We start from the raw sequence: 21567 nt of genomic DNA, 5'->3' as shown, positions 1-21567 counted from the left end.
ATTTAAAAGCCTTTCACACAGCCCTTCTTAGCATTCTCCTGTTGTTGTCAGGCACAAGGCTTTTCCCTCCACAGATCATTGGTCCTGCAGTTCAAATCCAGCACTGGGTTTCCAATGGTGTGATACCCGCTTCTTTCATAACTACCTGGATCACGCTGCAAATCCATAGCCAGAACTGCTGGGTATTTGGGGGGGTTGTTCGTTTTAATGGACGGTGATATTTCCAGGTGATGATATCGTTCAGGGATTCAAGGGGCCCAAGTTTTATCAAAGCAAGTCATCAAACGCAATGGACTTCTGGTAAATTTTATATGTAGCCAACAGAGCCAGCAGTGTAAACTTGCCCCCGTTGTGTGTTTAACAGCTGACTGTAAGACAGAATATTTCTGTTCTTCCTAAACCACTTGTTTGCCTGAAAGTAAAATACTAGTTTGGGAGTAATGCCTGGGGTAATATTGCTCTAAAAAGCTTCATTGCCTCTGCATCTTGGAGGCTTTCAGTAGTGTTTTCATCTTCATTTGCATTTTCAAGCATAAACTGATTACAATAGAACACCACCAACTCCCAGTGGCAATAATTACAGCAAAGTTTTAGGTAAAATAGAGATGGGAACATAGTAATAAGTTGCATCCTGATGCAAGCTGCAATTCTGGTCATTTCAAAGCAGTTCTCCCCATCCTGCTGTAAGAACTGATATGTAGCTATTATTCACATAAAGTAATTAAGGGAAAATATGAGTTTCTTGATCATATTGACAGCTTTTTTTTTTTTTTTTTTTTTCCCACAGTAGAGGAATGAAGTAGGAGTCCTTTTCAAGATCCATTACTAGGCTACCATGAAGGCTTCAAGTCTCTTCTTCCAGGACTGATACATGTCAAATCTTGCTCCTAGATAAACGGCACACCTCTCAGCTCTGGGCTGGTGAGACCAAGGAAAAGGGGAGGAATTTCAGATCCCTCCATCTCTTTTAAAGCCCTCCAGCGTCTGTCCCATTGGCAGAGGCAGGATCTGCAGCATCAGGCTGTCCAAAAGCAGACTTGCAGAAGCATGAGACATTTTCCCACGGAGCAGTCAGACGGCACACAAACTGCATGCTCGTATTCTGGCTGTCCCTGATGTTTATTTGGTCCGCTGTCTGCTCTTTTGTGAAGGTCATCAGCCTCTGCTCAAGACAGAATTAGAAGTTTGCTGCTCTAGCAGTCATCATTTTCTAGCTCTCATTTTCTAAACAGCCAGGGGAAGAACAACTATCAAAGCTAGCACTGGACAGTTTGGTGATAAATTGTGACAATCCCACCTTTTTATTCCTTCTATAATTTTACTGTCTCTGTCATTCCTGCCTGTACACTTCATTTATCTCCTGTCATTAGGAACATATATAAAGCATTCCTCTGTACATTTTATCCTAGTTTTAACCCTTTTATTTCTGCTTTTCATACCACCACCTTCAAGAGCAAGAACTTTCTCTTCCACACGTATGTGACAGGCAGTGTAACAGATCCCAGTTTTGTCCTTCAAACACCAGACAGGCTTCTGGAAAAGCATTTGCTGTTGTTCCATGTGTTTTGCAGAAACTTCATCTATGAGGTTTCGGTGAGAAGTCAGGGCCAGCTGTTAATGAAGTCATCTGAATTCATTTTATAAAACACTCAACTCAATGATACGTGTCACTGAAGTGTCACTTATGTCACTGGCTTCAAGACGTTACCTGAGGAGTGAGTTAGTAGTAAAAAATAAACAAAGGTCAGGCCCTCAGACAGTTGTCATGAAAAAAGTCAAAACTTAGTTCATAAGAAAACTGACAGTAGCAAAAACTTCATTTAAAAAAAAAAAAATATATATATATATATAAAAAAAGCATTAGGGCACAACCCTGCCAACTGTCTAATAAGATTGATACCAGCAGGAGCTGTAAGTGCTGAGCACTCTCTAGAATTAGGCATTGAGGAGAGCCTGCATACAGCTAAAGACGCATATTAGACATTATCATCAGAAATCACTGCAGTAAATAATGAACCTGAATGGCAGATTTTCTCTAGCAAGACATTATAGCGTCTATATACATGGGATAGTTACACTGTTTGCCTTGGGAAAAGGTGGTGAGTTTACACCTGTGTGATGGGACTGAGTGAAGCAGCACATTTCAACTTTGCATCCAGACTACTCAACAGGAAGAGATGTATTTTACTCATTTAACACCAAATTCTTTTGCTTCGTGGTATGATACTACTTGCTGAAGACAGCTGCAGCCATAAATTTCCTTTTTTCCTTCAGCCAAAATGAGTAGATATTTATGGCTAACTAGGGCTTCCCTTTCCCACTTGTGAGCAGTCCTTCACCTTGCCAAACTGCTGCTTGAAGAGGCAGGATATAAGAGGGTGAGCACAGCAGGGTACGTCCCGGAAAGAGAGAGCGGTGGCTGTGCCTCTCACCGCAGGAGGAAGCCAGCAGACACACAGATATCTGCACAGCCATCAGTGGCAAGCACCCCATCACAGCTCCGTGGGTCACAGCCACAGAGAGCTCCCGTGCACACTGCAGGGGGGCTCAGGGTGATGGCAAGAAGACCATGAAGCAGACCTTCGGGATCCAGAGGCCAGAATCCATACTCGCTGTGTCCACCTGGTTTCAGAGCCGTAGTGCATGTAATCTGCACAGGGGAAGCAGTGAATGTCACCATCGGGGCGTGCATCAGTTATATTTTGCAGCCCAATTCCCATACCCCTGCACGGAGGCACAAACCCTCTGCTCAGACCCCCACACAGTGCAGCACACAGAATTTACGCATAGCTTTTGCTCAGAATGATTGCTTTGGTTTTTGCTTCAAATTCAAAGGATCCCACAAAGTTCAGTTTATGCTGAATACCTGCCACAGGTTGCAGCTGCAGACCCAAGAGCTGGGTTTTTGTACGAGGATTTCATTCAAATGTACATCCCAGCACAGCAGCACTGCTACACAGTAATTCCAGAGCAAGTTATCATGAGTCACCCTGCTGAATACAGTGACAGAAAGATGCCGGTAGTTTGTGTCAGACCCATGCTCCCAGTCCCGGCCCCTGTAGGAAGTGTAGTTAAACAACATTAAACCACTCTTAGCAACGCTTTCGTTCAGAAATAGCTCCAGTCATCATCAAAGAGGAAGCGAAAATATGAATAATGTAAATGCTGACATACTGCCATCCCTTCCCATACTCCAAACAAAATGACACCAGTGATTTTCAAAGCGGCATAGGCCGTGAAGAAAACGGGACATCTAGTGGCAATGCCCTGGGACTGAAACCGTGGAGGAGAGGGTCTGAGCTCTCCCCTGAGCAGGCATTAAGTCTGCGGTGAAGCAGACGAATGACAGTGATGATGCATGAGTCCTCCAAAGTCCTGACATGTGGTCAAACCTTATTCCAGGAGTCTCCTGGCAGCAGGTCCCCTGCTACCTTTTCAGTACGCAACCGAGCAGGTTCCTGACAGCAATCGCTAAGTCAAATGCTCCGACAGATCGATCATCTCATGCCAAGAGCTTGTATTTGGAGCAGGAAAGCTGGCTTCTGAGCTGGAAGTGGGCCTGATCCAAATGAAGTAGAGTAAATAGATGGGGAAAAAACGCAGTAGAGTAAAAAGAAAAAAAAAAAAAAAAAAAAAAAAGTCCTGAGTTTTTTGATTATTTGTCAACAGTCCTAGGCAAGACTTTGCATGTACATCTGGCTCGTGTGATACACATTGAGGAATTGGATTTCATGCCAGAGAAACTACACACTAGCAAATCCTACAGTAGCGTGGAAAATGATGAACAAATAAGGAGAAAACAGTAAAGCCTGCAGATAAGGAGGGTTACTCCAGCATAGATTGCAACTGAAACCATCACAGTTCATACAAGTATTGGGTTTCTTCCACCCCACTAGCAATGGATACAGTTTCAATACCCCCTGGAATTTCAAGCAGTTCGTGTCTGCATAGTTGGAGCAGATTTCAGTCAAGCAAAGCTTTTTAAATTTGATATTTCATGAATGCATCAAGCAAAACAGCTTTCAAATGGTCAGTGAGAAACCAGGCCACACACAGAATATGCTCAAAGAACTGGGCTAAATTGGAGATACCAGATTTTAGAAAAAAAGACTAGATTAAATGTAATTTCTCCTTAAATTAACATTGCAGTTACAGAATCATTCGTTCACTTTAAAGGCTGAAATCTGTCCTGCAGAAGCTCCCAGGCAGTGTTTCATTTCGCAGAGCTGCAGGCTGAGACAAGCACGCAGATTAGGTTGTTACACGTCTTCTCACATCAGGTGGCTCTGCCTCTGACATGGGTGTTTGCTTATGCTTGAAGTCTTTACCTTCTAAAGCATCGTCACTGTCAGGTCTTCCCTGGAGCCTGACATTATTACAGAGCTGGCAGCGGAAAGGGGAGGTCAAAAAGGAATCTGTTAGGGGATTTAGTGCTACCAGCATGAGCTAAGGCTCATCAAGCAAAGTCTCCTCGACTCCTCCCCCAGTAACCAGCCACCCACGTGGCAAAACAAACCCGTGTTGGGGTGAGCACTCCTTACCCCCTACGCAGTTTCACCTGCCTTTCAAGCAGCAGCAGGATGCAGGAAGAAAACACTGTGTTTTCCAGACCTAATGGCCAAATCACAAACTTTGTTTGAGCCCACAGTGGGTGGCCCCCACCACGGGGTCACATTGTACCCCTACCAATAACCCTGACTTTCCGTATGCTCAGAGCCAGGTTGTGCCTCAGTTCCCCACCTGAGGGACTGGGGCGGTGGGGTTTGGCCAAACACCACCCTCAGCAGCACACACACAGAGCAGGGGCGGCACCTTTCCCTCCCAACTTTAGCCTTGTACGAGGTGATTGAATTCAGCTGAGTTGGAATGAATCCTGTGAATATAGGACAGGTGTAGATCACTGATAAATCATCTTCTCTCCATGCTTAGTCTTTGGGCAATAATTTATTGTAGATCTCTAATTCCTCTGCTAAATATCCAGTCTTCTGAGAGCTGAAGAGTCTTCAGTGATTTCACATTTGGCCAGGGCAATAAACAAAGCTGGGACAGCTGACGCAGACCTTAGGAAGTCAGTGACAAAGTTTAAGTTCCCATTTTAACCAAATCTTTCCTTTTAACATAGAAGTGGTTTACATCATTTCAGCTACAGACAAATTACCCTAAGGCACTCTTGGCATGATCATTTCATTGGGGGCTTATGAAAAGACCATCAAGGCTTGCTCTCAAACTAGGGAGCAAAGAGAGAGCAAGAGGGCACCTCACTGAAAGGCAGCAGGGTGCTGAGCTGCGCCCACAGCTGGGCAGAAAACCCCTGGGCAGGCCCCAGAAGCCCTGAAAAAATGCCAGGCCATGCCTTAACAAGCCCCTCCACATCTCCCTGCCAGGCAGCATCGTGTGTGCTGCCTTGGGGTCCCCCTGCCAGACATGAGGGTGAGGGCGTTGAGGCAGAAGGAGGCCAATTCCTCTCGTAGGGTCTGGAGCTGAAGAGCAAGGCAGCAAGTCTGAGCTGGGCTTCAGGAAGCATTTCCCAGTTTGGGCAGGAAAATACTGAGTTTTCATCCCATGTCCGGTGTTAACATGGCAATTGTATCATGGCAATTGTATCATGTGGAAAGGACTGACTTGAGTACATCAGTCACCCCAAAGAAAGGAAAAAAAAAAAAAAAAAAAAAAAAAAGAAAAGAAAAGCCAGAGGAAAAGTATGTGCTTAGCAAAGCTTAGCAGAATAGCTACATCTGCCTTCAGAAAGCAATCAAGGCACCAGCAAAACCAGTTCTAGCAAAGACAGCTGATCTTTTGCAAAAGAATGGGTACCTCTGAATACTTCATTGCTGTTAGTTAGGACAAAGAGTTGTCTCAATGTCTCCTTAATGCAGCATAAATATTAACAAGGCCACACACTACCAGTTACAGTGCAGCTTGCAGGCTCTGCCAGCCTTTAGAAATACAATTCTCCAACTCCTTTCCACCTTCTCTCCTGGCAGTGCTGAAAATCTCTGCTGCTAATCACATGCAGGAGAAACAGCAGCAAGTGTGTACAGCTTCCAGATCTGGTTTTAAGTTCACATCCATCACGCTCTTTCTAACAGCTACTTGTCTCACATCAGCAGCTACAAAAGTCACTTAGATAATCCAAATTGCTTTTTTTGAACCATTAACCATGTACCCAAGACACTATTAAAAGGAGATGTAGCCTCCTCCTAGGAGAGCATACCCAGCTGTATGCAGTACAGGTCACTTTTGTTGCTTTGCAAACTCAGGAATGATTTACTACTTAAGATTGTGTCTTCTGTTTCTCTCACCCCACAATTTATTTGTCTACATCATCCCAAGAGGAGTCGTCTGACAAATCTTTTAAAGCCGTTGGCTCTTCATTGATTAAACAAAATGGTACACATCTTTTGTTGTGAAGTTGGACACTGGGGCCATAGAAACTTCCAACAAGAGCTCTGGAAGGTGGGACAGGCACTCTCTGCACAAGAGGTGGCCTTTCCTCCCCTCTAAGCAAAAGGACATGGGGCTTCCAGCAGCATCAACCTTCATTTGGAAAGACAGGCAATCAGATACAACAGAGGAGCTGGAGCACCATTCACGTTTCTGCCCTGTGACCACACCAGCATGATGGGAAGGCATTGCCTCCACAGCTGTGCCCTAAAATTCATACTCAGAAATGGAAATCCATTTGAACGGTGGAGATGTTTGATGTTTCATGCACAAGCTGTGACACCTTCCCTCTAAGAAATAAGGAACAAATGCGCTTACAGCTGTGCTTCAGATAAAGAGCTTGTTTAAGTGCTCCTCTGGATCAGGGCCAGAATACTCAGTGCCTCGCTGCACCGAGACGGTCAGCACGCTATCTCCTGTTCCAGTCCTATTTCTGCAGGCTGCTCTGCTCGCAGTGGTTACCTACCCTCCCATTCAAGTGGAGATGATGTGTTTCAAGGTCTCAGAAGCTTTTATAAAATCAAATGATAAATTATATTATTTAATCTATGTGAAGCCTTTCTTCCCAAGCAATTTTATATGCTGAAACACAGTATGCATCACGCTGTGCATACATGTGTAAACGTGTATACTGGAGACACTGCGGAGAGCAGGACCTGCAGCTAAGCAGCATGGGGCACATAACAGCGAAGGTTACCATGAAAAGAGATCAATTATTAATCTATTTTTATAAGGCCATAAAGCATGGTAGCTGGAGGCTTGCAGTCAAGATGCTGAGATTCTGATGCAGTTTCTTTTTTTTTTTTTTTATTTAATTCCTCAAATGAGATTTTCCCTCATGGTTCAGTTTGGTAAAATAATCCAATTCAAGCATTTCAGCCTGAAGAGCACTCATCACAAATTAAGAAACACTTCTATGCCATATTAATTATAATAAGTAATAATAAAAATACTAATAGAAAAAAAAAAAAGTAACTCCACTTTCCTTTCTTATTCATTTGCACTTTTGTGACTGCATCTGTACTCCTTTGCATCATGAAGATGATTAATGGTTTGGAGTATTGGATGTATGAGGAAAAAAAAAAAAAAAAAAAAGAACTATAATATCAAAGCTTGTGTGTATGTGTATGGGTGTATGTGGAGGACATGACTTAAAGGGTATTGTTTTAAAGTGCACGTACATGTTACAACTGCTTCAGTTCAGCTCCAAGTACATGTATGATAACACAGAACCATGTATTCTCATACACCCCTCTAATTGAATGCATGTGTCCCTCTACTGGAAAGAAAAAAAATCATTCTCACAATGATTTATTTTCAAGGTTTAATATATATATATATATTTATATATTTTCTTGAACATGCAAACGAAATACTTCTTCAATACAACTCAAGTGAAATTTGTAGTGAACTTCTGTGAAAGCATTACAAAGGCTTCAGTAAAACAAAGGAAAAGTATTGGTATGATGCAAAAGGATTTACAGTAATACACTGAGCAAAAAGTTTAAATTAGACATTTGAAATGCAAAGCTTACAATTTGTGTCTCACTTCTTTAAGACTCTCTTTTTGGTTATTCAACTTACATATTTACCAAACTTTGACCATCAGTGTTTACCAAGCTTTATTATACACATTGTATCTTCCTGCTAATTATAAATGAAATTACTCCAAATATACTTATCTTCAGTGATTTAGAAACTCTACTTGTATATGAGTTTTCCAACTGTACATGAGTCAAAATTAACTCTGACAAAATAATTTCCTTCTTATCACATCTTAAGGGATTGCAAACCACTAGTACCTAACATTTCCTTTTCATGTAAAAAGTTGTTTCAGCCAAAGCACAGCAGGGTTTAGGGCTATGAATATGGAGCAAACTTGGTCCTAGAGCAGTGTTCTCCCTCAGTGATGGCAAAACTGCCAGAATTTAACCCCAAGACTTCACTAATGAACATCATCACTAAATTTAAGCAATGAAAAAAGCAGAAGCAGAATTTTCCACCTAAGGCCTGCTGTTCAAGGCAGATACCTGATCGGCCATATAGCAGCAGTGAGAGAGAATCTTTCTCCAGAAGTTTCTGTGTCTGTGGCTACAGGAGAAGTTGCCAGTGTTAAATCATTTTGCTCCTTAGTGTTGCTTCCTATGTGGTACCATTTAGAAAAAATACTTATTTTTGTCCACCGAGCAAGGTGGTCTGTATAATCTCATGTCAGTATTCTCTTATATTTTTGAACATTCTCTTATATTTTTGACTAAATATTTTTGAAGTTACTGAAATATATGAAAATACAAAACTAGCACGGAGGATCTGACAGCGCTTGTCCTCGCTCACACGAACTTGAAGCTTCTGAGGCGTGCCTCGTTTTTTAGTTTGTCTAGAACTTTGCGTGTCAACAAGGTTTGAACAGAAAGTGTGATTAAGACATTTCAACCATTCTGGGTGAGAAAAGACGGATTGCCGGTGCACCTCAGCCCCGCCTGAGGCGCGGCGGGACGGGGACGCGCTGGCCCCTAGGGGGCGCCAGGCGGCTGCAGCCCGCCCAATGCCCCCCCCCCTAACGGTCGCCGCGCGCTGATGACGCTGAGGCGCCGCGCCGCCAACGGCCGCGCCTCGCGACCCAACGGCCGGGCCTCGGCACCAACGGCCGCGCCTCACGACCCAACGGCCGCTCCGCCATGAGGGAGACGCCGCTGTCCAACTGCGAGCGGCGCTTCCTGCTGCGCGCCGTGCGGGAGGGCAAGGTGGGGGCCGCCTGCCATCACCCCCCCCGCCCCTACCCCTGCCCCTGCCCCTTCACGCCGCCCCGGGGCCGGCCGCCCCCGCGGTAACCGGCCCCCGCCATGCCTGTCTGTCTGTCCGTCTGTGTGACCCCCTGTCCGTCTGTGTGTCTCTCTGTGTGTCCGTTCCCCACAGCGGCTGGACGGGCGGCAGTGCTACGACTACCGGAACGTGCGCATCTCCTTCGGGCCCGACCGCGGCTGCTGCGTGGTGGAGCTGGGCAGGACCAGGTGGCTGCCGCCTCCCAGAGGGGCACCGCGGGGAACGGGGGGCTGGGGTTAGGGGTAGGCCATAAATTACAAATAATTTATATCATACGGGTGGATGACGAGTCTAATTTCATATCCCTTTATCCAGCAATCTTCTGCCTCATTCTGTAGCTTAGTGGTTTGTTGCCCTCCGCAGGGTTCTTGGCCAAGTATCATGCGAACTTGTGCCCCCAAAGCCAAATCGGGCTACAGAAGGGATACTGTTCTTTAACCTCGAGCTGTCGCCCATGGCCGCACCTGGTTTTGAGCCTGGCAGGTATGTAGCTTTCTTAAAAAGACTTATAAAAGGGCCACTGTTTTGAAGCGTGTAAGTGTGCAGAATAATTGTATTCAGTTTGGGTTAATTTTGTTTTAACAGGCAGTCTGAGTTACTGGTGAAACTGAACAGATTGATAGAGCGATGCCTGAGAAATTCCAAATGTATAGATACTGAATCTCTCTGCGTTGTTGCTGGTGAAAAGGTATGAAAAACTAAACTTCAAATGGTTTTAAAATAAAGGGTGTGTATAGTCAGTTTTTCAGGTGGTCTGTTTTGTTTCAAAAACTAGAAATTAAGACCTCAGGAGGACCCATCTGACTGTAGGTATTTTTAACTTACAGATCTATACAGACTTTTTGAAATAATTGGGATCCTGCACACTTGAATATTTCTTTGCAAAACAAATTTTAAGTCATACTTGACTGTTGTGTATCGTGTCAAATTAACCAGGTTTTAAATCTAGCATGCTTGGTGTCTTACATATACCAAGCTTTTTCATCCTAATTTGTCAAGGAAAGACACAAAGAATATACACTGGTCCTTTTTATGATTCAAAAACAGAAAGTGTCTTGAAAAGCAATAGCTTCTCCAGAATCACATTTACTCATTACCAAGCAGTTACGTTTGTTTTTTTTCTCAGGTTTGGCAAATCCGTGTGGACCTGCACCTGTTAAATCATGACGGTAACATCATTGATGCTGCTAGCATAGCAGCAATAGTAGCCCTGTGTCATTTTCGCAGACCAGATGTCTCTGTGCAAGGAGAGGAAGTGACAGTGGTAAGTCGTACTAGATGCCGGTATAGTATCTTGGGTAGCTGTTCCTTTCTGTCTGAAAGGAAGGAATTAAATGATGATGTAAGCAGATAAACTCCAGGATACATAGAGTTTGGGAGTGCATGTGTTCCTATTCAAAATGTAAAAGGGTAGTAAGCAAGCCTGCTGAGTGTAAAACTATATCAACTTCAATTTAGGGCAACATTAATTGTAAAAAAAATTGTGATGAACGTGCTGAATTTGCCTATGTAGGTAGTAAACAGGATTATACAAGAAGACCAATAAGATTGTTAATATTTAGATGATGAATGTTTGCCTTTTTTCTTGCTTGTTATATCTTTAAATACCTCTTGTGCAATACATAATTTTAAAACCAAATGAATTTTGTAAATAATTGTCTTCTGGGCTAATTCTTTTCCAAGTACTCTCCTGAGGAGCGTGATCCTGTCCCCTTGAGTATCCACCATATGCCTATTTGCGTCAGTTTTGCCTTCTTCCAGCAGGGGTAAGGTGTTTTTTCTTAAGTCCTTATTGACAGAAACAACTTATTATCAGTTCTGCAGAATTAAGTTTAAACATAGAGATTTGTAGAAAAAAAGGGCAACTCGACAGACAGATTTCTTAAAGAATTTTGTCAAAAGTGAGGAGCCACAGACATATGTATGTGTACTGTGTAGTGCTGGTAGCCAGCTGCTTTCACAGGTGATAAGAACACTTTCCTGGGGGAGTCAAACTCAGTTTCAAACTTATATTGTTGTGTTATATTTAAAATTTTGATTCCAGCACATATTTGTTGGTGGATCCAAGCGAACGAGAAGAACGTGTAATGGACGGCCTCCTTGTAATTGCCATGAATAAACATCGTGAAATTTGTACCATCCAGTCCAGTGGAGGGATTATGCTAGTAATGGATCAGGTAAATCTTTTCCTTGACCGGTCTTTGTCTCAGGTATAAACTGCTTCCTGGCTTGTAATCTTGATATTGCAATATCCTTAATATTTTGAAGCTAAGGAAACAGATAGCTGTCAGATTTCACTGGAAGACATCGAGTATTTTTAGACCCAGTGGAAGAGTGTGCTACTGTGCATCTGTGCTGAAGAACAGATGTAGAAAAGGGCCATTGCTTGGTCAGACAGGCATATTTTTCCCTGTGATTTGGCTGTTGGAGGCTGTAAACAAATTCAGACTGTGTCTTCATGCACAGCTAGAGGTTGTTGTATTAATCTGTTGGATCACCTCATCGTGGATCCGGTCCCTTTTACTTAGATACCTAATTTTAAGTGTTACTCCTGTGATCTGTCTTACAGCTCTAGTTAAAAATCCTGTGCTTTCATCATTGTAAACGGTTGTTGTGTATGTAACAGGTTCTGAGATGCAGTAAAATAACAGCTGTTAAGGTTGCAGAAATAACAGAACTAATTCAGAAAGCCTTGGAGAACGACCAGAAAGTTAGGTGAGTGCTTTGGGAAGGGATGGTGACGAGCATTTAAGAAATAGCAAATTGTGTTTCTTTGTAATTGTTTTAAAGAGCAAGTATTTGTATATTTGAACTCTGAGAGAAAACATTCATAAATGTGAAATAACCTTGAAATAATGTCTGTTGTTATTGACTAGGAAAGAAGGTGGGAAGTTTGGCTTTGCAGAATCTATACCAAACCAAAAGATCACTGCCTTCAAAATGGAAAGTGCTGCTGTAGACACCAACAACGTGGAAGAACAAGCAGAAGAAATCATAACTAAAGCTGACCCTCCTTCAGAAGTGTATGTTTTCTGTTTCTTGTCCGGGAAAAAAGCAGGCTTCCCCCTCCCCGTGTTAGTCCCACTAGCAGCTAAATGCCCAAGATGTATCCCAGCTCAGGGTAGCCATATAGCCATCAGAGGGAATATCAACATTCTCTTGGGTTTGGTTCTAACTGCTTTTAGGTAACTTAATTCTTAGTGTCTCCAAAATTTTTCTTAACTACTGCAGTTTTGCCACACCAATATTGCACGCTCCTGGGACAGCCCAAATTGGGGAAGGAATAGAGAACTCCTGGGAAGACCTTGAAGAATCGGAGAGGGAAGAGGAAGTGGAAGAGGAGGGTGAAAGTGAGGCTGCCACTTCTGAGTGCCAGAGAATGGAAACGGAGGACACAAGTACAATAAGCAAAGCTAAGGGTGAGTATTCATTTGTCTCAATACTGCATACGCTTACAACACTACTTTGTTAATAGTCTAGAATTAAAAAGTGCAAGATGTCTCCCTCATAGTTCTGAGTGAGAGTTGGGCTACTTTGACTTCACCTGGACAGGTCTTGTGTTCTTCAAAAGAAAACTTGTTTTCTGTACTATAGCAAGACTGCCGGGTTAAGCACTAGCAATTGTGAGCCTGCTTTTCCCCTTTCAATATCTTTTTAGAAATGCTGTGATTATTAGCTACGGGACTTGTTACAGAAACTGATCTTTTTTTTCCCCCTTCCAGATGAACCTATTGTGCTGTCTGACAGTGAAGAGGAAGAAGTTGTCATCCTGGAACCACAGGAAGTACCAAACAAAACAAGGTAATCGTCATGTGAGATTAAGAGGGGGAAGGAGCTGGTAAGGAATGCCAGGCAACAGAATGATGACAGTCTGTGCTGAGAACTTTGGCAAGGCCAGGAGGGGTCTCAGTTGTTCAAGGGGATTATATAGCAGGGTGAGGAGCTTTAAGGCGGGGCTAGTTTGTTCCCCTCTTGGAGGCCAGGCACCCAGCTGACCTGCAGCTGTTTGAGGTAGTCACATCTCTGTAACTGATGTTAATCCCTCCAAAGGGAATGGGAGTGTACACGTGGATTTGATTCAGCCACTCCTTACAGGTGCTGTAGAGACTTTACAGGCTGCTCTACGGCTAACTTACAATTGTATCTCAGAGAAGTTAGTTTTACTGCTGTATCTCTACTCTAGCCTAAACCTTCACTTGTATTTAGAACATTTTCTAGGAAGTGTTCGAACTTTGCACTGAGCATGGTGAGTGGTTGCACGGTTACAGATGCTCAACCCGTGTTCCTTTGAAATAAAATACACTTACTTGATTAAAAATCTTGTTTGCTCACAGAACACAGACCACCTCGAAACAAGAAAATACAAGTAAGAAAACATTTAACAAAAGGAGGAGAAAGAAGAGAGCTGCTCGTTAAAGTCATCTCTCCTTCAGTAATGTATAATAAATAATCTCGTTTGTTATTACTGAACTTATTTTTGTAGATAATCTCTCCCCCCCAGCCTGGTCCTGCTTCTATGTCTGTTTTATAAACTTACTGTATGCAGGTTAAAATAAAAAGTCTCTGGAAGTGAAATTCTTTGGTAGCACCTAGCTGCAGCACAGAATACCCAGGTCCCAGCTGTATGATGCATACTGTTCTGCACAAAACAGCCTCAGCAACTCCTGAATTCTGAAATAAGCTGTAGCTAGTTGAGAGTTCTGTTGGTAAAATGAATTACAGTTCTGGTTCAATGCCCTGAAGAGCTGCTTTGGATTAGGATAGGTGTTAACGCAGTGTGGAACGGTCTTCATATGGGGGAAGTGGTGTGCTGTGCCTGTGACCTTTCCCTGGTTACTCCATACCTTAAGGCTTAGTACAAAAAGCAGCAGAAACGCAAGTCCTTGACAGCATAGGACATCTGGCCAAATCCCAGGAGGTTGGCAATGCTTTCTGTATACAGGTAACTCATACTTCAGTAAGTTTTATAAAAAGTTTAATTAAATATTACATGCAACAGACATGAATGCTTCTTGAACTATATTTAAAGACTTGTGCTGAGTTTAAAATGAGGCAAAACAGAAGAGGTTTCCACAGCAGTTCACCTGCCTGTTTTGTTTGAAGACCAAGTCACATTAGAAACGTGCACATATTTACAAGAGCAGTTAGGACTATTTTACATACAACCACTGATCTTTATGAAATACAGGCAAGAGAAAAGTTACGGTCACATATACTGTATCCCAGAGTTACTTTTAGAACTTAATGCAAAAAAAAATAATAATTGTTGTTCCCTGCCCCTCCAGGAGCTAATCCAGTGCATTTGCTTAGTGTCAGTTCTTCCAATCCAAAATTGTTGTCAAGAGCACGAGAACGAGTGAAGATTTTCTTCTTCCGTAGCACCACTGTTCTGATTCTGTAGACCTTAGACTTCTTCAGGAAAAAGAACGGTGTGTTTTGCCACTACTCTTTCTATCTTCTTCATACGTAACAGCTTATACCCTACATCCGTAGAGGCTTTATTTTGAAAAGAAGCAGAGGACTCATAGGGGATAGGCAAAACACTAGGACAGCACAGCCTGGGATTTTTTGGACAAAGCTTAGTTGCAAGAGCTAGAATTTCCTTTAAAATTAGGTTTAGAAAATGAAAGCTGTAAAGAATGATATTGCAGCAACAAGAGCAGCCAATACAGATGAAGGGACATAATCACACTGGGCAAAAAGGCCAGCCTAGGACTGAGGCTTATTTTTATTTGTTAAGGCTGTAGAGGAAGCTGTGTCAGACACTGTATGCTAAAAACAAAGCTTAGGGAGCAGGGGAGAACTTTTCTCGGTGCTATGGGACATTAATTGAATGGCTTCTATCCAAAACAGAGCAAGGCAACATTTCATTAAGTAGTAAATACTACTACCATGAACAGAAGCCTTTTGACTTCAGTACTAATACGTGCTCTTGGCCAGGGTTCATAAGCGTTCCTTAAACTGCTCGTCTTCCACAGTTTATTACCAGTAGATGGCCAGCCACCATTTTAGGTTGACTTTCCAAGGTCACCAGCTGCTGTCACAGCCGTGGCACACACATTGTGCTATGTACACACTCTGTCTCCTGCAAGGTTAGAGCATTTCCAATGCCAAGCACCAGACATGATACACTGTGCAGTTTTTCCCAACTAGTTTTTAGCTTTTTCCAGCGGCAAGGTACTGAACTAAGCTAACTGATGACTACTGGAGAACACAGTAGCCCAATGAAACATGGCTCTTCATTAAATATTAGAACAACGCACACCCTAAGAAGCTAAGATTAGCCAAAGAGGCAGCCTCTGCTGCACCCATCTGCCTTAACCCAATGAGCGGCTGCCTCGTGGCTAGAGCACTTTTGCAGCTGAGTTGGTCCATGAAGGGCTCAGGCTGCAGAACAAGGGGAGGCAGGACAGCAGGGTCTTAATTACCAAATCAATGCGTGTACATTGGCTCACCATAATGCATGCCTGTCTGCTTGATAGAGGTTGGTATTTTTCTTTAATTACTATTTTTTAATGTAGCCCTCACAAACTGCTTCACACCTAAGTAGAATTCATACTGCTACCATTAGGTGTACGGATCCCCAGTGCTGAATCAGCTCCTGGTTAAAGTGGCACAGCTTTCAGCCCTTGCCACAGCTGTAGAAATGAATTCCAATTTAAGATGGTAGTGCTAACACTCGGTGATTTTAAGGTATTGGTAAGACCACTAATATCAGATGTAAAATTTGTTTATTTGCCAGCCTGGAAATGGCTCTGTTAAACCCACTTCCACGCATTTGCTACTGTAGATACAAAGAACAGGGGTAGGGGCACATCACTCACTCCATTGATACAGGTTGAAGGTAGACGTCCATTTCATCTAGTGACACTTATGTGCTACTTTGCTCATGTAACAGTTCCAGTAACTAAGGAGTAAGACCAGTTGCTTTACGTTTTTGCTGCACGCCACAGAGGAGCCACTCCCCAGTGAGAAGGCTGTACAGAATTTGTACGCTCCTGCACGTAGCCTGCACCCCCGAGGACACTCTCTTCTCAGGGGCACAGAGCAGCAGCTCACACCCTGCAGCTGTAACGCTTCACCACCTCTGAAGAGGCGCAAGCTCAGCAGGCTGGTGGCTTGAGCACTCTTACTAGACATGGACAGGCTGGGGGGACAGCTGAGGCATTAGCGGGAATGTTTTCTGCATACCCTAGTCCTAGCCGCGCAGTCCCTGCAGCAGAGCACCCAAGCAGATGAAGAGCTGGCAAGCATTAAACACAAATCACGGCACAGCCTAGGCAGTCTCACAGAAGGCACTTTCAGGGAGGTGTTCTCCTCGTAGCTATAGCGTTTCTTCCAGTATTACAGCTGTTAGGCCACATTTTGGATCTATACTAAGTCTCAACGTAAACTAGACAGTACAAAAATACTGCTCTGGAGTCCAAGTCACTCTTGGAAGGAGAAAAAGCCCTAGTATCATAATAATGCACTGCTAGTGGTACTGTCTAATCTCTACGTAGAGAAGCCATCTGACTTCACTTGGTCTGCATGGTTAATCCTGTGCTTGAAGACAACATTCTTATTACAACACAGCGAAGTATTTTAACAAGATTGCATGTACAAAAGATTTACATTAAAACCACATACAACTAACTTCATAATTAAGCTCATCAGAACCTGTATTAATATTTTGAGTGATCACACCTAGAATTCTGAACCATTTTTAAAACTGTACATCATTTTCTTGTAATATACATTTCTCTAAAAGATCAGTCTCTTGATCATTACAATAAATTTAGTGTCTCTGGTGGGTCAATAAGTGATACTCCATGGTACCTAGAGAGGAGGGAAAAAAAAGATGCAGGATGTAATCTCGCTCAGGTGCTCTCTGCTGTAAAGAATAACACAGATACTGCAGCAAAGCACATGTCTCAAACAGCACAGCCAGCAGGAAACATTTTGGAGCTCCTCAGCCATCATGCCAACACAGATTTTTAGGAGCTCCTGCCCACCAGTTGCAGGAATTTCACAAGAACTCCTCCGGTGTCTACCTGACCGCTCAGGCAGCGCTTTGGGCAGTGCCCACAGGCCTGCTGACCAGGAAGCACTGCGCAGAGAGTGCTGGGCAGAAGCCTTGAGAAGTCTTGTCACCACTTCACTTAGGCCTGGTTCAACTTCAGTTAACTCCCCCCAGCCCTCGTTAGGCCATCACGTGCTAGAGCAACTCCAGCGTAACTACGTGCTTGCTGCACGGCCCTACCAATACTTACTTCGTACTCTTGTACTTTTCCCGTATGGACTGTTGTGTGTGTTGTGCTGCTTTGAGGTAGGTCCTGTGTAGGTCCATGAGGCAAGGCTTGATGTGTTCAAGGGTGTAGCCTGTCACTTTGCACAGAGATTCAGGCTGAGAAAAAAGAAAGGCAAGAGGAGCATTTGAAGACTTTTCTGTCACACGGATGAGCTGGCAGAGGTTTTCAGCTTCCTATTAAAACTGCGCTGGCCTAGTAGCTTGAGATAATGAGGCTCTGCCAAGCACCAAGTAGCTTGATACCCGCTGCTCTGACCAGCAGTTCCTGTAGATTTACAGCAATCCTGAAACTCTCGTATTCTTTACAAGGCAGAAGCTGAAGGATTCCTTGTCCTGCCCACTTCCTCATCCCACAGAAGCTGCTTACAGCTCTGAGGAGGATCCCCAGAACAGCGCCTCCACAGATGCCTCTGCGCTCCCAGAACGGCTCCCCCCACTTTTCCAATACCAGGGGAAGCAATCCCTCCCTAACAGGCTACTGGCGCGGAGGGGCTGCGACTGCTGCAGCCCAAACTGAGCGCACAGCATGGGACCAGCGCTCAGAACTTTGCACAGTACACCAGGCACGCGTGCAAAGGCTCAGGGCGCAGCGCTACGTACCCAGGTTTGTCCAGTGATCGTGTAGCCTGCTAGGTGAAACGCTGCAGCAGCGATAACTGACGGCAGGTACTTCAGGTAGGGATCAGCATCAATGAGAGTGAGCTCTCCCAGATACTGCAAGACAAGAGCGAGAATTGTCTGCTTCCGAAGGGAAGTAGAAGAGCATTCAACAGCTTCATTAGGACCATTAATTAAGCTTCCAGTCCTGCCACCGCATGGAGGAGCAGCTTTTACAAGTTTCCACTCAGAGCTGGCCCACAGGTTTGCTCCTTTCAATTAATGCAGCTACTCTCCTCAAGACAAGGTTGACACTGATAAAAGCAGGCAGTGGCACAGACAGAGAGTGAGTGCACCGAACCACCTCTGGCTCTGAGCATCTCTAAACAGCAACAAAACATGACGAGTACAATCACAAATACTTCACTTCCAGCATCTACTGTAGCCACTGTCAAACACTGTTCTCAAGCATGCTTTTCCAGCACCACATCTTCTCTTACAGGCATCTAAGATCAAGAGGATCAAGAGGGAAAGGTGCAGTCTGGTCTGACCTCTGCACAATCAGACAAAGGCTTCCATTTTCAGGAGCTCTGGTACCTGCAATACAGTTAGGATGTCAGGTAACTTCAGCTGAGACTTTGTCTGTGCTCTGCTGGGAAACTGGCCTCAGGATTTAGAGCTCACTTCGAGTTAAGGGGAAAAACAGAAGTCCTTTCTGCCAAACAGGTGGGTGGGTGTGTGTGGCAATGTTAGACAGGAACGAGGGAAGTACCCGGCAGTGAAACAAACCCTGGATTAAAATTCATCAATCTGGGCCTGCTCTGAGATAGCATTCATGCTTGGGCCCAGCCAAGTGCCAGACTGCAACAGCAGTGGAGCGCCTCGAGCAGTAGCAACAAGACCTTTGTCTCCAGGAGTGCAGCACCACTTCTGGAGGAGCGCACAGCACACTGTGCACACTCACACGTGTAAAAATACCAGGAGATGAGAAAGTCTGGACAGAAGAACCCCGTGCCATTGGTTTTCTACAAATACAGATCCTGTGAGGTGCGTTCGTGATAACGTAACTCTCAAGTTGCACAGACCAAGCTGCTAATTATTCTTACCATCGATAAGCTCTCAACTTTAGCATTTGTCTGCTGATGCAGGAAATACTGAGTGAGGAACTGGTTGATTGTTGGAGCTGCCAAGTCAAACGACAAAACCTTCAAAATTAAGTGCTCCATCCTTAGAACTTGCTTCTTGTTGTAGGTGTCATCCGTGATGTAGACGAACTCTGCTACTTCAGGAGGGTAGATTTCCTCAAACTTTCTGCCATGAGAAACGGTTAAGAGCAAATATTTAGGTACTGAAGAATCAGGTAACTAGCAACATTTAATGAAAACCAGCCTGCCAAATTAAATTCTGACTTGTGAAGTAGCCAGGTACGGTTACTGAGTAAGTTTACTGCACTCAATTCAGTAGGTCTTGAATCACCAGAACTTGAAATCAGAGAGCGCTACAATAGGCTGCTTTTGTGGGACTAAGCAATTTGGGACTCAAGAGTTACTAAAACTCCAGACGAACCCATTAGAGTAATAATTGGTGCAGGAAAAATCCTGTGTCTTTGTGCGCATTTCCTCAAATACCATTAAGAAGCACTTTGCTGCTGCAGCTAGAATCCTTGCATTTGCATGAATTCTTGCATTAGGCCAATCCACGCAGATATCCCAGAACCATGCTTGCAGGGCTTCACACAGGTTGCCAGGCTCTGAGGTAGAAAACTGCTGCCTTTTCACCTAGTGTGAAGCCCTCTGTATTCAACCCAACTACAAGCATCAAAAATGTGAGAGCCGCAAGATTTCTGTCTGTATGAAACCAGCAGGAAGACTTTTAAACTACGGAATTTCACTTACGATGCAAGCAGCATAGCTGCAGTACCCACAAGCTGGAGTTTTCCTCTTAAAACAGACATTGAAGAAAGAAACCTATCGATGTAGTTTACAGCTAAGTGCAGGGTTTCATTCTGCAATTTGTATTCTTCTCCAACCTCCACCAGCCAGTCCACGAGAATAGCCCGCATGTTGTTTGTGATATCAGGTTGCTTCTTCATGTAGCCTATTTTAGGTTTGCACTTCACCTGTAGGTTTAGATGACAGACAAGACTGAGTTTGGACAAAGTGCCTGTAGGGAAACACTTATTTATGCTCCATTTACCACAGGTAAAGAGATTTTTAACAGGTCAGAAGTGAGCAATGGTAAATGCAGCATCAATTACTCAGTTTCTGTAATCTTCCTAACTTGTGTTGAGTGCATAGCAGTCAACTTTATGACGAGAAACTGGTCTTGTTTCAATAAGCACAGCAATAAGCACAGCATTTAGCTATTTCAACCAAGCTTTATTTTAGTCACTGGAGCAGTAACTAGTGTTTATATTCCCCCCAGTAAGCTGCATGCAAACAAGAAAATAGGCAGCATCTCACCTCCATTTCCCTAAGGTAGGTATGGATATCAGTGATATAGTCAGGCACATTGTTAACGTTTGTTTTTTTCTCTTCCACTTCTGATGTTATCGAAATATCCATAATACTTGGAGAATCTACATGGAAGACAACAGCCACGTGAGAGCGGGCACCTGGCAGCGCAGGGCACTGCCCTGTCCCCAACACGCGGGTGGACGGGGGCTCCACCAGCGTTTGGGCTGTCACTGAGGAGAATGTGGGGAAGCCCAAAGGCTGCTGCAGGAAGCTTTGTGCTCCCCTGGGGATGAAGGGACGGGGGATGGCCACCCGCGGCTCCCTCCCTGCCCCCGTTCCCTCACGTACCGCAGCTGAGCTCCATGGCGTTGCCCAGCGGCGCCAGCGGCCGCCGCTCCCCGATGGCCCCGACGGCGGCCCGCAGCCCGGCGCCGAGCGCTGCCTCCTCATCCTCCTCCTCACCCTCCTCCTTCCTCCGCCGCTGCGCCGCGGGGCCGCTCCGCCGCCGCTCCCCGTCGGGCTCATCCCGGTAGACGCTGAAGGGCTGCGGCTGAGGCGGCTGCTGGGGCTGCGGCGGGCGGCGCCTGGTGCCCTGCTCCCCGCCGCCCGCCGCTGACAGCTCCCCGCCGCCGCAAAATGGCGCCCGCCCGCCGCCCGCCTGCTGCTGCGCGCCCCGCAGCGGGCCCAGCGCCACGCGGGAGGCGGCGGCGGCGGCAGCGGGCGGCGGCAGCGGCCCCTTGGCGGTGGCGGCGGGGAGCGGGGGGACGTTCTCCTGGTCCTCGCGGGGCTCCTGCTCCGCCAGCATGGCGGCAGCGCGGGGAGCGGGGCGCGGGGAGCGCGGGGCGGCTGCAGCCCGGCCTCCCGCCGCCGCCCGGAGTGGCGCCGCGCTCGGCGTTCAAGCGGCCCGCGACTCTTGAACGGGCCAATGGGCAACGGGGGCGGCGCCGGCACCGCGGG

General features: G+C 45.1%; 2 protein-coding genes across 2 annotated transcripts; one reads left to right on the top strand and one right to left on the bottom strand.

The window, feature by feature from the left end:
• Positions 1 to 9054: 9054 nt before the first annotated feature.
• Positions 9055 to 14174, top strand: EXOSC9 (exosome component 9). The gene is made up of 12 exons (XM_032186562.1): positions 9055 to 9188; positions 9361 to 9455; positions 9631 to 9750; positions 9853 to 9955; positions 10394 to 10531; positions 10951 to 11033; positions 11312 to 11444; positions 11894 to 11982; positions 12144 to 12290; positions 12499 to 12686; positions 12990 to 13068; positions 13602 to 14174. Exons 1-12 carry the CDS (start codon positions 9123 to 9125, stop codon positions 13681 to 13683), a joined length of 1323 nt encoding a protein of 440 aa, XP_032042453.1. The 5' UTR covers positions 9055 to 9122; the 3' UTR covers positions 13684 to 14174.
• A 99-nt stretch (positions 14175 to 14273) lies between these two features.
• CCNA2 (cyclin A2) lies at positions 14274 to 21523 on the bottom strand. Its single transcript, XM_032186563.1, has 7 exons — positions 20959 to 21523; positions 20617 to 20732; positions 20050 to 20273; positions 19261 to 19465; positions 18158 to 18271; positions 17520 to 17653; positions 14274 to 17085 (listed from the first exon to the last, which is right to left on the bottom strand). Exons 1-7 carry the CDS (start codon positions 21413 to 21415, stop codon positions 17034 to 17036), a joined length of 1302 nt encoding a protein of 433 aa, XP_032042454.1. The 5' UTR covers positions 21416 to 21523; the 3' UTR covers positions 14274 to 17033.
• Between the last annotated feature and the right edge of the window lie 44 nt (positions 21524 to 21567).

The sequence above is a fragment of the Aythya fuligula genome, chromosome 4 (genome assembly GCF_009819795.1).
Source record: "Aythya fuligula isolate bAytFul2 chromosome 4, bAytFul2.pri, whole genome shotgun sequence".
Classification (NCBI taxonomy): Eukaryota; Metazoa; Chordata; class Aves; order Anseriformes; family Anatidae; genus Aythya; species Aythya fuligula.
The sequence above is the reverse complement of the archived record's forward strand: the minus strand, read 5'-3'. Positions and strand labels throughout refer to the sequence as shown.